A 14,888-nucleotide genomic window follows, 5' to 3' on the forward strand; every position below is an offset into this window, starting at 1 on the left:
CCAAACGGTGCCCTGGGCCCCTGGTCTCCCCAGCCTCAGGCCTCCCAGGGAGGCTGTGTCTCGAGCCTGTATCGTTAGCGGGTGAGGATTTGCGAACGGCCAGTGCGGACTCGGGTTTCCGCAACAGGAAGGGGGGCGTCCACCCTTGCCTCTTCCCAGACTGAACGCAGTGGAAAAGCCGCCTGCATGCCAGCAGCGCGGCGGCCGGAGAAGCGGGGCGGGGCCGGGGCGGCAGGTCGCAGTCGCGGCGGAGGAAGCAGCCGCCGCCCAAACTAAGGGAGTGTGGCCGGGGGCTTCCCAGGGGAGGGCGCCGAGAGCGAGTCCTTTCGAACGTTTCCACCCGGCTCGCTCACGTCTGCCCTGCCCCGCCCGGCCCCGCCCCAGCTGCTCCGACCGCCGCCTCCGCCCCCGCCGACCCAAGAGGGAGGGTGACCTGCGCCAGCGCCTTTAAGAGGCGTGGCCTTATGCTCCGCCCCCACCTGCTCCTCGCGCGCCAGTAAGAGATGGGGGGCGGGAGGAGGTGCCGGGGCGGGAGGGGGAGCAGGCGTGCGCTGGTGCGCAGGCGCAGTGGCCGGACGACGGACCGTGTGTTTCCAAAATGGCGGCAGCAATGGATGTGGATACCCCGACCGGCACCAACAGCGGCGCGGGCAAGAAGCGCTTTGAAGTGAAAAAGGTTGGGTCTCGCCAGCGCCTTCCTCAGGGAAGCTAGAGAGGCGCGGATCTGGCTGGCAGGCCCGTGGATGACCGAGGCGCGGAGGAAAGGGCTTCATTTCAGGGCATTCCTGGGACCGGGTACCACGAAAGGAAGCCGGAGGGCGGGTCTTAGGATTGATCGGCATGCCTGCGGTCCACTGTCAGTGGCGCTATTGGTTTCGTTAAGAGGCTGAAGGGCCAATCACGGATGTGCTTATTGAGCTAGGCGGGGTTGCGACTTGGCTGCGGGAGCCAAGCGCCTGAGCTGTCACTGGAGTGGTGGAGGGGTGGGGAAGGAGAGGGTGGGGTGGGTAGAAGGCGGGGAGTCGGAGCGATGCGGTGGGTGGAGGATGGGGCAGTGCGGCGAAAGCCGGGAACCTGAGGTCCTACCGCATTGGAGGCCTCTGAGGAGATAGGCTGGTGATCTCCCTGCCCCGCCCCTCTACGAACCTCGGGGTCCCTCTCAGTGAGGGACCCAGACCCGGTCCTCGCCTAATCGAGGCGTCCATTATCATTAACCCCTCTGTGTCCCGAGCCCCGCCGAGTTAGTGTCTTGTCTTGAGTGTAACTCTTGGCTCTTTTGAGAGATCTGTTGATTTGTCACACAAGCCGCCCCAGTCATGTGGTCATATCCAGAATCCCCCTCCAAAAAAAAAAAAAACCATGTTGGAATTTGTCATAAAGAGAATGCGAGCCCAAATCTTGTTTCATTTAGTGAGGGTTAAGTACTAGTTGCGAACGACCTGCTGAAAGTGGGAAAGCGAAAAATGTGGAACGTGTCTTTTCGCATGAAATGCCTTATCGTGGTTTCCTAACAGGAGGAAAGGTGTCGATTTCCACCTAAGATAAAGTAAATCTGTTCAAAATGAAGATTCTGAAATAGGGACGATGTTATTCCTAGAACGTCTGGCTAAACACTGGCAATAACCCCCCTCCTAGTTGATTTTTGGTGTTTCATTGTGGGCACTGCGTGTTCAGTTACAATCAGCAGCCATATTGAATAATAATAGAAGTAGGATTTTTTTCCACCAAGTTGAAGCTGTCTGGTAAAAAGTGCTGAAGAAGTTACTAAGACACTGAGAATTGGATTGAAAGAGATGACAGTTTGGGAAGTGGCGCCAAATTAGAGGATGAAAAGAGAGTTTGGGAATATTTTTCATTGCAGAAGCCAGAAGGTTGAATTACTTAAATGCCACTTTTAGATAAACTCTTACTGGAATTAACTATATATAAGAGTCTTCACATGAAAAGTTGAGCACATCAGTTTATTTGATGGGAGGAGCTAAACAAAATTCTAGTCAATTCTAGAATTTGTTAGGAAGTAATCTTGTAAGACTTAAATGATGACCTTGTTCAGTGTACTGACATTGGGTAATTATTTTATCCAGCTTATCCCACGATTACCCATTTTATGATCCAATCATCATCTTAGTTCATTCTGTTCCTAGGGTTCACCTCCCCACTCATGCTTGCTTGCGTTGAAGAGCAGATATTTATTTATGCAGAAATTGAGCTCTCCTGCAACTGCCAGGGGAACCTACACAATAATTTGACTCTACTCATTAAACCTGAAACGAGCACTTACAAATTATTCCTGATTTGCTTACATTGATATGGCTGACCAGATCATTTTAAGCTGTAGGAAAAAGTAAAATTAAAAGATGACATGTTAATTTCTGTGTTCATGTACTCAGCTGTTTGAGAAATGGGTAAGCACATGTATAGCTTACTATTGCCATCTGATACAATAAATAAGAAGAAAGTAATATCCAAAGACTCTTGTTTGGTGGTCCCTGTGGCCAAAGAGATGATTAATGCCACTGCAGCATGAAATCCTAGAGTGTGTGTATGCGTATGTGTATGATTGCATTGTGCCCCTTTTTCTTTTTGCAGTGGAATGCAGTAGCCCTGTGGGCCTGGGACATTGTGGTTGATAACTGTGCCATCTGCAGGAACCACATTATGGATCTTTGTAAGTAAATGGGGGGGGGGCAGGGGTAATTGAGAAGGTTACAGAGATTGTGGCTTTTCTGATGTCACCAATGTTATTTATCCTTCACAATGAAATACAAAGCACAGTCAGAGCACTTGGGGTCTTCTGCATCTAGTCCATTGGTATGTTTGAAACAGATTAGTTTTTTATGATGTTCTGGAGGCATACCCATCTCTCAGAATATATCTACTCAATCTAAAGATGGCATAGTCACATTTACAGTGAATTGTGGACCCAGAAGCATTGTTGATCATTCCTCTGTATTTCCCATCTCGGACCCAGACTCAAAGGCAAAAGTGGTAAAAGGAAGAAAGTAAACTTTGAGCTAAAATATTCTATCCAAGTTAGTTTGTGCTCAGCAAGATTTATAAAGAAAAGCCTAAGAAGTAAGGATTTTGAATGTTAGCCCGATATGTAAGAGGACATCACTGCCAACATCTAAATAGGCAATTAATTGCACTAGAGAAATTTCGTTTAAATCTCCACATACTCCATCACACATGGTAGTCAACACATGGTGAACTTGATAGCTATTGACAGACTTAGTATCCATATAGCACTAGGGGCAAGAAGGTTGACCACATTAGAAAAAGTTGAGATTACTTTTTCATCCAGGTATTAAAATGGTTTTCTATTGAGATCAGAAGTGGGGCAAAGAAATGTCAACTTTCTAGAATTGAAATTGTAGGTACTTAGTTTTAAATCACTCATCTACCTCTCCAGCGTCATCGTGAGCCACTCTCCTGGCTCACGATGTTTCTGGAGTTTCTCTGGCTCTCCATTCTTGAAGTGTCCATGCTCTTTTTTAGAGCCCTCACATATCCTGTTCCCTCTGCCTGGAATATTCTCCACCTCTTGTCCCCCTACCTTGATCTAACTCAGCACCGTCTAATCTAAATGCAAATATACGTAATTTAAAATTTACTGCTACCTACATGAATAAAATAAAAAGAAACAGATAATTTGTATTTTATTTGTCCTATATCCAAAATATTTTAATTTCAACTGCAATCAATATTTTAAAGTGAAATATTTTACATTTTTTTGTACTAAGGCTTTGCAGTTTATTTTAAGTTACAGCACATCTCAATTCAGACTAGCCACATACGCAGTGCTCAGTAACCACATGTGTCCAGTGGCTACTTTATTGGGCAGTGCAGAACTAACCTATAATTGGTCTTCAGATCTCACCTTGCTGAAAGATGTTTTCCCTCACCATATTTAACATACAAACACAGGCTATGACAGTTCTGTTAAATATTCCTAAGACATCGTTTGTAACGACCATTTAATTTCATTGGTTCTCAGTCATGTCCATGTTATTTACTGCTCTATTCCCAGCGTCTAGCATAGTGTCCAGTACATTATAGGTTCTCACTAAATATTTCCTCAGTGAGTAATAAAAACACAAAATAGGGAATAATCTGTGATCATTGCACTTTTGAAAGCACAAATCAAATGCTTTGTGTAGGAAAGCAATCATGGCAGGTGTTGGTAGCTTATTGCCCTTGGCTTCTTTTGAGTTTTGACCCTGTTTACCTTTTCCCACAACAGTCAAAGCAGATCAGCAACTACCGTGGTGTTTAACACAGATAGAAGAAACCCATCACAGAAAAACACACGCACAGTTTTAAATGTGTTTGGGTGGGGTATTTGATTACATGCTTGCCAATTACTTTGCCTTATGTTTTCACAAGGAGTTGCGCCCAGAGAAAATTTTATTTTTTTGGTGCTCTCTTCTGGAAATAGTTCATGATTTTATATAACCCTGATTTTTTTTTTTTTTAACCTCTATATTTAAGTTGTGTGTGTCTCTGGATGGAAGAGAATGCACTTCTTAAAAAGACCATGACAGACAAAGGCCACTGGTATCCTGTCTTCTCTTAGAGAGAGTTGAACACTGAGGGGTCACTGTAGGCTTTCAGTTAGACACCTGCCTTATGTATTTTAAATGTCAGATGAAGAAGTAGAACATTGAACTCCTACAACAAAAAATTAAAGTATTTTCAAGTCATGTCTTTTATCCAATGAATATTTACATTCTGGGCCATTTACTAGGCACCAAGATAAAACAACTGAGATCAACTCTTTACCCTTAAGAAACATACCCTTTTGTTTAATGCAGGCACTCAAGAAAAGTCTGGTTGCCACAACTGGGCTTGTCTTCCTTTCAGAAAAGGATTGGTTCTTGTAAAAAGACTTTGTTAAAGATGAAAATAGGAATCTTGGTATTGCAATGGTCATTTTCTAACAGATTCTGGTCTGGCATTAAATGAATAATTATGTACATAGCTGTAGATAAATAAGAGTGATTATGGCTGTGCCCCAGTTGGATTTTCCTACAAAGCATTCTTGGTTTTCCTTTTTTGAGTCCTAATTCATACTACATACCCTACAACAGCTTCATATTTATTTTATATTGCCCTATTTTTGGTGTTTTACAGAGATATACACTCTGCTAGGTGTTCTTTTTTCCATGACCTCAGGTAATCTTGTTCCAGATGAAGAGGGCATGCAGAAGGGCTTAGACCTAGCCTTTGCCCATAAGAAGTTAGTCTCTTCCTAAAGTCACAGGTCCACCAATGTTTTAAAAGTGTGAAATGTCTGCTTCTGAGATGAAGCCATTGCTTCCATGGCAGTCCTTTGGTGGTAATGCTCTTGTATTGAAATTGAAAAGTCCCCAAGCTTTATGTATCACATGAAATAAGCTCCTGCCTTTGCAGGGGTCTGGCAGGAACCTGTTAGTGCTGCTGGGCTGTCTGCTCTAGGTTGACAGTGTTCCCCTGTTCCTTCTCCTGTTTAAACTAATGACTAACTTCACCAAAAGCTCGAAAACATTCTGTTTTTGAGGCCATTGAACACTCGTATATAGTAATTTTTCATGCCATTTTTATCTGGCATTCTAGATCGCAATCCTATCCCTCCTATGTACTTTGTTCTTTGTTAGGGATTTTCTGGTAAGGAATAAATACGTGTTTGGCCCCCGTTTTCTGTGTTTGTAGAAGTGGTTTTTTTGGTTATTATTAAATGATAATTGTGCCTCTTATTTAGCTAATTTCATAATACGTAGTCCTCATCTAAGTGAGAGGATCCAACTTGAAATTTTATTTTCTCTGCCATCCCTTTGAATATAGTAGTGTATTCACAGCCCCAATAAATTCTTGAATATATTGCATAGACCCTAGATTCTCCACTCTTATCAAAGGAAACCCACTTATTCTCTTCGTAGCATGAATGTGGGTAACAAAAGCAAGTTCTGGGATTTCAGATCCTTTGCCTTTCATATTTTTGAGGGGTGGGGATAAAAACCCTTATTGTGATACACCTCTTCCCCTAAAACCAGACATACCCATTAACATCTCTGCATCATTTTCTTACAATTTTACTATTTTCCACCTATGGAAATTTGAAGTAATTGTGTCCTGTTAAATAGTCTTTCCCGAAGCTTTTTCTTCTTCATAAGGGAGACTCCATTGAGTTACCACCTTTAGAGAAAGCAAATTATACATTAGTAATGCTTGTTCCTTGAATACTTATCCGCAGTAGAGCTTTACTCATCAGTTCTTGATTTCAGTCAGATTTTCATTCTATTGAAGTTCCCCTCCTTTCCCCCCCCTCTATGAAATTGATATTGCGTACATTTTTCAATAATTTGCTCTGTTGGTCTGGCACAATCTTTTCAGGGGCCATAAGCATTGCTAAGTGCTGGGCTCCAAATCTCTAACCCACTGGCCTAACATTTGCTTTATGGACAGTGTTTTAAAGACTTGAGTTGTGATGTCTGTGCAGAGCATACTCTACAGTTTGCCACAGGCCTCTTCACCTGATTGGTCTTGCTTCTGTCCCAATTCACATGTGTCTGCCTGACCCCGTTAGGCTTTGGAGCTTCACGTGGGCAAGCCTGGGGGTTCTGAGGGCCTATGAGGAAGCATTCAGCGAGAGTAGAGGAAAGATGCCACTTCTCAGAACAGTAAGAGTTAGGAGGTGGCCCTAAGAACTTGGAAATTCACCAAATTAGGAGCAATCACTTTCATTTGGACAAGTCAGGTTATGTGCAGAATTGAAAAGTGCCTTTTCCTTCGTTACTGTTTTTGAGCAAGGCTAGGAAATCATTGCACAGCACACTGTTAAGTCACATCTCTGCCTTCTCTATTCTTCACCCTTTTTCACATTCATTAAAAAACAATTACAAAAAAATTTAAATTTAAATTAAAAAAATAAAATAAAATTTAGAAATACGCATAGACAGGTAAAAAAAAAAAATCCAAAAAAAAATTACAGCTAATTAACCCCTGGAGACGATGTTCAGGTTTACACCCCCCCCGCCCCGCCCCCCAGCAGGTCGAACTGCTAGACATTGACAGGTCGTGCTCCTGAGCGTCAGTGACCTTGTACTTGTCCCCACAGGCATAGAATGTCAAGCTAACCAGGCGTCTGCTACTTCTGAAGAGTGCACCGTGGCTTGGGGAGTCTGTAACGTAAGGAAACATCTTTCCCTATCAGCATGGCTTGTAAACATTGCCGCTTTTCCTGCTTTGCCAGTCTTGAAAATAACTAGGAAAAAAAATGACTAGCCCACCTTTCTCCCTAAAGGTATACAAATAGTAAAAAAGATTTTCAGTCTTTGTACCATTCACCTGTTACAGGGTAAAACTTATTATTGCAGAGGCAGTAGTTTGTCTTCATTACAGAGTAGGTCTACTTTTGCTAGCAATGTTTTGGGGATTCATCTCTGGGAATTGTTTTCAAAGTGTATGGCACAGTTTGGGGCATTTTCTCCTGTTGGTGGAAATCTTTATCTTAACAGATGTTTTTTAAGGCTGTCTTATGGAACTAAGTTTGTTGATAAATTGAGTGTTCAAATGCGTGCATGTGTGTGCATGCTCATTTTAAATGTGTCAAATGTACTAAGGATTTTTTTTGTGTTTTTTTTTTTTTTTTTTAACATGGCTCATGCCAAAAATGTTTGGGGCAGCATCGTTGGACTGAATGTATGGCCTTCCAGGGTGTGACAGCTGTGAAGGATAACAAACATCAAATATGTTATTTCTAGCATGTGTTAAAACTTCATCCGTATAGCCATATAGTCCCAGTCAGATGAGCTAAAATTGTCCTGTCTGGATCTCCTGTGCCAAGGAAACAGAGGACCCACAGCCCCCACATGGCACAGGCCTAAGAGACTCCAAGTCAGACCACCATTCCCTGTCTGTGTGACTTACTAAGTGACTTTGGACAGGTATTTGACGCCTCTCAGCCCTGGTTCCCTCATGTAAAGTAGAGCTAACGCTAGACTGCATAGAGTTTAATCAGACTGAAATGATTTTATGCTGAAAGTGCTTACAACACTTGTTTGCACATAGTAAGCATAATGTTTGCTAAATAAATAGAAATACAAATTTGGGGGGTGCTGGTTACTGAAGAGATAGGACTGTCAGTACTTGAGGCTCACCCACACCTGTGGTGACGTTCTTAATTCTGTCGGCCCTGTGGGCAGTTTCACAGAAGCCTGTGTTAGCTCAGGGACAGCCTTTGTTGTTCTTGGGGGTAAAGAAATAAAAAGTATCAGGCTCTTTGCTCTCCCTGGCATTCAGGCATGTTCTAAGAACCATGTTTCTCTGGTGGAAGGAAAGGGGGTGAGCTTCCCCTAATTAGGGTTAAGGAGAGACTTCCTCAGAGAGCGTGGCATAAGGAGGAGCCGGCATGGTGTGGCAGCGCCTTTGCGCTGGTCCTGGGTTCTAGTGGGTCTACTAACCAGCTCCGTGAATTAGATAGGTCACTTACCTTGTCTGGGTTTCAGTTTCCTGTGTATAAACTGAAGATGATAATACCCGCCTTGCTTGCTTGCCAGGGGAGCTGTAATGCTCAAATGACAGAAGGCATGTTAACATCACCTGTAAGCAGGAAAGCACTGGCCAGGGTACTTGGAGACTGCTAAACATACCCATAATGTATCTTAGATTATTAACAGGAAGAAAGTTGGGCTCAGGAATGTTCAGGAATGCTGTCACCTGCCCTGCAGCCCCTCTCTCTCTCATCTTCTCAGGCAGTTGGGATGTACAAGGACCATGTACTTCTGCAAAGTGCCTAATGGGGGAAGTGGGAGGTGGAGAAAGGTGTGTCAGATACACTTAGGTGAGCCTGTCCCCATGATTGAGAAAAATGCCACCACTTCCTACCTTTTAGAAATTGCGTGGGTTTTTTTCTTTTTCATAACAAGTTGTATGAGAGTCAACAGGAAAAGCATCTTCCAAAAGCTGTCATTCCGGGAGAATTTTCACTCCTGTAGAGTATTTGTAGTGTTCTAGCTGTGGATTCCACTCTTAATTACTGAATTCTATTTTTCTCTTTGTCAAAAGATAGTTCACAAGATAATCATCCACGCTGAGATTCTTCTTTACGTTCCATGCATGTTTGGGGAGACATAACTGACCAGATTTCAAGGCTGTTATTAAACCAAGCCTGCAAAAGCTTTCATTGTTTTTGTTGGGGTGTCAGCATCTCCCGTCTGTCCCCACCTCAGCTGACCCATTACAGATTAGATAAGGAGGAGCACTTGCCACTTCTCTCTTAATACTGTGCCCACATGAGCAGGGAGAGGACAATAAATGTCCGTTGCAGAGGTGCTGTCATTAGCATCTGCATGTTATTCACGCGTGCCCGAAAAAACGGCAAACAGGTATTCCTTTTCCCCAGATCGGAAGCCAACTCCTAGCTCCCTGTCAGTTACCAGGATTCCTGCTACTCTTGCCTTTTTTCCTGTCGTGATCATGACATAAGCCCTTTGATGCTCATTCAGCTGTTTGTGTTCAGTTTGCTCATCATAATACTTCCTTTTACCCTAATTTTTTATCTCATTCCTTTTAAGACAAAGTCCCTCACCCATTAAAGGCTTATTGAATGAGTACTGAGCATCAGTGAACAAATCTGGAAATAAAGTCCTTTGAACAGAGTTGAACTGGGTGTGGCAAGGTTGGGGAAGTGCCCATCTCAGCTCTGGGTGGGTGGCAGTGGCAGTACTCTACTAAGGACTGAGAAGGCTCTTCTCCTAGGGTTCCTGTTCTCCAAAGGGGGTGCATTTGGAGACCAAGAATGGGGAAATTTGAAACAAGGGCCTCCTTGCGTCTGTCCAAGGAATGTAGAAGAATCCATTTGCAGGCCAAATAGGACCAGGGGGCCATATTCCATCTTCCCTTAAGAGAAAGGGAGAGAGCTCACTGCTAGAACATACACCATTCTTCCTAATTTCCTCCTTTAGCTGTAATGACGTTTCTAGTAAATGTTGCATTGACAATATCCTTGCACCCAGCCGGGATGTATGGGTTGTGACCTTTGCCTCCCGTTGTTTGTAGGCCGCCATTGCTCTTCAGCCCGCTGTGTGTAACCACTCCACTGCATTGGAGATGTAGTGTCAGTAGTTGCGGAGCCTACACAGAGTTATTTTTAATAACGTGTATCTTTTCTTCCAGCATGCTTTTCACTTCCACTGCATCTCTCGCTGGCTCAAAACACGACAGGTGTGTCCACTGGACAACAGAGAGTGGGAATTCCAAAAGTAGGTGTCTGGCTGTTTTGATGTTATAAGACTGGGCTTTGTGGTCAGCGTGATTCTTTGACCCACCTCATGCTGGAGGGTGCATAGTCTTACAACGTGGAGCCGTAAGACATGCCTACTTTTTGGTAACTATTAAATAGTTCCAAAATCACATCCATAATAAGGCTCCAAGAATTAAGTAATGTGGGGCAGAATCATATCAACTTGTTTCTTTGGTTGATCTCATGCTGATTGATACAGCATTTATGGCTATGTCAACTAAGTTACTGTTATTATGTCCATAAAACATGACATGGTAAAAAAATTTTAAATTCAGATGGTCAAAAGGGTATACCACAAAAATGAGTCCCCTACCTTATTCGTCTGATCTCACTCCTGGAAGTAATAACCATCAGCAAGAGCTTAGCTTTCCCAGCTATCTCCATATGTATACTTGTATGTCTGTGGGTGGGTATCTGTATAGAATTTTTGCCTTAGCAAAAATATAACACATAGTAACTTACCTTGCTTTTTATTTATTTATTTTTTTTTTAATTTTTTTTTTTTTACCTTGCTTTTTCGTTTCATACACTTAGGAGATTTTCCATATCCACACACAATAAGCTACCTCCCTTCTAGTGGTTGCAGAGTATGTTCTCATGTAGATGCACCATAATTTAATCAGTCCCTGTGGATTGACATTTCAGTTTCCTGTTTTTCACTGTTAAAAACAATGTGTAGGAAGATACTTTTAATGAACAAATCTATCTACTCCATAGAAAAGTTGAGGCAGAATAATGCCAGCCATAAAAAAAAAAAAAAATGACCGTGTTCCCCCAAAAGTAAGACCTAGCTGGACCATCAGCTCTAATGCGTCTTTTGGAGCAAAAATTAATATAAGACCCGGTCTTATTTTACTATAATATAAGACCAGATCTCATATAACATAAGACCAGGCCTTACATTAAGTTTTGCTCCAAAAGACGCATTAGCGTTGATAGTCCAGCTAGGTCTTATTTTCGGGGAAATACGGTATATGTATTCGCAAAGTATTAATTGCAGAATGAAATATAGTTGTAATTAATTTATGTGAGCATTAGTTCAGAATAGTATTAGTTAGCTAAATTAGTATATCGTTCAGAATAACTGCAACTGAAGTAGCTGAAATTTTTTTAAACATAAATAATGTCTCTCTTAAAAATAAGTTAATATTACAAATAGATTAGAAGCAGGTTTAAAATTCACCCAGCCTCTATACTAAAATTGCCATCACAAGATAAACCAGTTTTCTACCATAAAAACTGGCTCAGCGCTGCCAATTAATTTGAATCACCTTTTCATTTACAGAATTGTTTCATTTTATTCTAATTAAAACCCTGATTTTTAAAAAATGTGTGGGGGTGAGCATCCTTATTCATGACTCTTTGTGTATATGTCCGAGTCGTGTATATCTGAGGCAGTAATTCTTAAAAGAGGAATTTCTGAGTAAGGCGTATGTATGTTTTTATTTTTAGTGGTGTTAGAGTTTCCTTTCCCAAGAATATGTACTAATTTACACTCCCTCTGAACAGTGCAACAGAAAGCCCCTTTCTCCATTTCCTGCCAATGCTCTGTAATCAAGCTTGTCCATCTTAGCTATTCTGATAGTTGAAAATTAGTACTTAGTGACATTTTTTGAATTTTGAGTGAGATTGGGCTACTTTTCATATGTTTTTATGCCTCATATTTTTCTCTAAAATGCCTTTTTTCTGTTGAATTATTTTTCTGTTTTTCTCTGAAATGCCTTTTTTCTGTTGAATTATTGGTCATTTACTTTATCAAATCTTATATGGGGAGAGGATTTTAAAATATGAGTTTAGATTAATAGGTGATAGTTGTAAAAACAGAAACTAGGGTTCTTTAGTTTGTTAAGGGTTTAGAAATCCCTTATTGGTACAGTTATTTTGCTTTTAGACTTGATGATTTACTTAGGTAAAGCGTTTTGGAAGTCATATCAAATGCAAGTTCATTTTTAGGAAACCTGCCAAATACTCAGTATCTAACTCATACCATTGCGCTCCATTCAGCAAAGTGTATGCTGAGTAATGTGTAAGATATAAAAATGTATGAGACAGTCCTTTCCTGGCCTTGGGAAGCTTGCATTCTGCCTGGAACCATGACAGTAAAATATGTCAAGGCAGAAGCACTTTTCTGAGTTCTCAAGAGGCCTGTATGATTTCTTCTGAGCAGGCTCAGGATTCTGTTTTAGACCAAAATTGTCCTGTGTCGCCCATTCCATGTGCCCAGGGCTGAGCCTAAGAAGTGGAGGTGTGAAGAATTCCTCCTGTTGGGCTATGACACTGCCTCTTTATCCAATCAGTGACTCTGCCAGGCAGTGGTTTTCAGTGCACCAGGAAAACAAATTCAGAAGGAACAAATTACGGTCTTCTATAATCTGATAGACAGCTTCTGGGTTGCTCTCTGGCCCACTAACAAAAACTAAACTTCCACCCTGTGTGGAATTTGGCACAACGTTTTTTGACAATATTCAAGTGGATTTCTTACAAAAAGTGCTCCAAGGATCTTCTAGTCCTTCGGGATGACTGAAACAGTGATGTGGAGTTCTAGAACCCTGGTTTTCATCCATACAACTGAGTGTTTGCATCAGAGGCTAACTGCCCAAAAATGAACCAGGACAAAATATTAAGTAAGAAAATAATGAAGTATTTTGTGTTCAAGAAATCCATTCATATGTGGAAGAAATTTCCTGACCTTGTTTATTTTTATAATCTTGTTATGGCCATATTTTGGCTTCTGGGGAAATCAGAAACCACTTGAAATCCATACCTAGTTTTTCTATAGTTCTCTTTCTCTAGTGCTCAGTGTAATCAGGGCTGTCATTGGAGCTGGTGATAAATTTTTGAAATTGAAGGCTGTTCGATTACTATTCTCTGTATTTGCCCACAAACTTGCCTGAGTTGAGGTGAAAAAGGCTGCTATAGGTAGGGGAGGCCCAGAGCTCAAACTGAGCCGCTGGCTGGAGCCAACAGGTGGAGTTCCCTTCCACAAACAGCAGCTCTGACTTTTCCCTGTCACCTCCCTGATACTGCCCGGGATCTGTCTCCTAAATGTAGGTGGGTACAGTTGAACCCCAGGAAGGGATGGTCACTAAGAAGTGGGCAGCGGGGCAGCTGGTACGGAGGGTGACAAGATGGAAGGGCAGAGACTAGTGTCATAACCCAGTCTTATAGCACACTCGCGGCCATTTACATCTCCTCAAAGTTTTCATCAGATTTGCTCATATGTTTTCAGAGGGTTTTATAGTCTCAAAACAGGCAATTATCAAGAAATTTATAAAATAATTGACTTTGTCTTTCAGGTATGGGCACTAGAAAAAGAATTCTTCCATCAAGCTCAACTGTATTGTTTTTAGTTTCTTAATTATAAATGAGATAGAACCGTGTCCTTTCTGCTTTGTCTTTTCAGTTTGCTCTTCCTGCAGTTATATTGTATTCTTCGTCAAATAAAATCTAGTTGGATTCTAGAACAGATGCTGTCTCTCGTGTATGTGAAAAAAAGTGAATGCAAATAAAGGATCCCCTCTTCCTAGGTTAGAAAGCCAGCTTGTACAAGTGAGACAGGTGTGCATTAGAGCCTGGCCAGAGCTGTCCTGTGAGCATGTGGCTTGGTCACGAGGAAGCCTGTCCACAGGTTACTGATGGCAATCTTGGACAAGTCACCTCTGCACCAAATTTTCCTCCTCTGGGAAGTGGCTTCTAAGGACTAAATGGCATCATGTGGCCACAGAAAGAGGTTTTGTAAACTGAGAAACCACTGTACAAATGTTAACTTTGTGTATGACATGTTGCTTTCTCTTTTTAGTTTAGAAAAGTAAACTTGAAAAAAATCTAATAGGTAACCTTAGCTGGCAAAAGAATAATTTTTGAACTCAAGTTGACGATTGGTGTCACTTAAAATTGAATTAGTAAGATAATTCAAGTTTCCTTTACCACCACCACCCCCTTTTGAAATTTGTTTAAAATGTGTTGGCCATGGAAGGAATTGTCAGCTCTAGTATTAATTCAATATAGAGTCTCTAACTGAGAAGCACTGTAGTTTACTGCAGTGGTTCTCAGAGTGTAGTCTGTGGGCTCCTGGGGGTACCTGAAACCCTTTCAGGAGCTTCATGAGGTTCCTTTTCCAACTGCATGTCTGTATGAGGCCAGCTTTTCTTTATGTCCTTCAGTCAAAGCAACGTATTGAACGAAGAAGCAGATGTAAGGATCCCATTGTCTTCTATTCAGTCAGATATAAACGATGTGCAAAAATGTAAAACAGTGCCACTCATCTATTTTGTTTTGAAAAAGTTACTTTTAATAAAAATATTTATGTTAACATGTGATGGGGTTTTGTTCTTTTTAAATCTTTTATATGTCTTGATTTTGATTTCCATTATGGTAAATACCTACAGCTAAAACCCACACAAAAACTCTTGAGGTTTTTGATGTTTAAGATCCTAAGAGGATCCTGAGACTAAAAAGTTCAAGAACCTCTAACTTAGAAATGAAGAACGTGGACGTCCTAATGAACCCGCCTGAAGCGCAGCCTCCCACGTAGCTTCCCACACGTGCCTGGTCCGTGGCAAGCTCTCACGTGGAGGTAGCTGCTGTGCCTGAGGGCTCCCACCCT

At 41.9% G+C, this 14,888-nt stretch overlaps 1 protein-coding gene across 1 annotated transcript; it reads left to right on the forward strand.

Annotated features, from left to right (window-relative positions):
- Positions 1-519: 519 nt before the first annotated feature.
- On the forward strand, positions 520-14,601 carry RBX1 (ring-box 1). Its single transcript, XM_019734544.2, has 5 exons — positions 520-676; positions 2,590-2,668; positions 7,097-7,167; positions 10,156-10,241; positions 13,579-14,601. The coding sequence occupies exons 1-5, from the start codon at positions 599-601 to the stop codon at positions 13,589-13,591; spliced, it is 327 nt and encodes a 108-aa protein (XP_019590103.1). The 5' UTR covers positions 520-598; the 3' UTR covers positions 13,592-14,601.
- The last annotated feature ends 287 nt before the right edge of the window (positions 14,602-14,888 follow it).

This window comes from Rhinolophus sinicus, linkage group LG02 (genome assembly GCF_036562045.2).
Source record: "Rhinolophus sinicus isolate RSC01 linkage group LG02, ASM3656204v1, whole genome shotgun sequence".
NCBI lineage: Eukaryota > Metazoa > Chordata > Mammalia > Chiroptera > Rhinolophidae > Rhinolophus > Rhinolophus sinicus.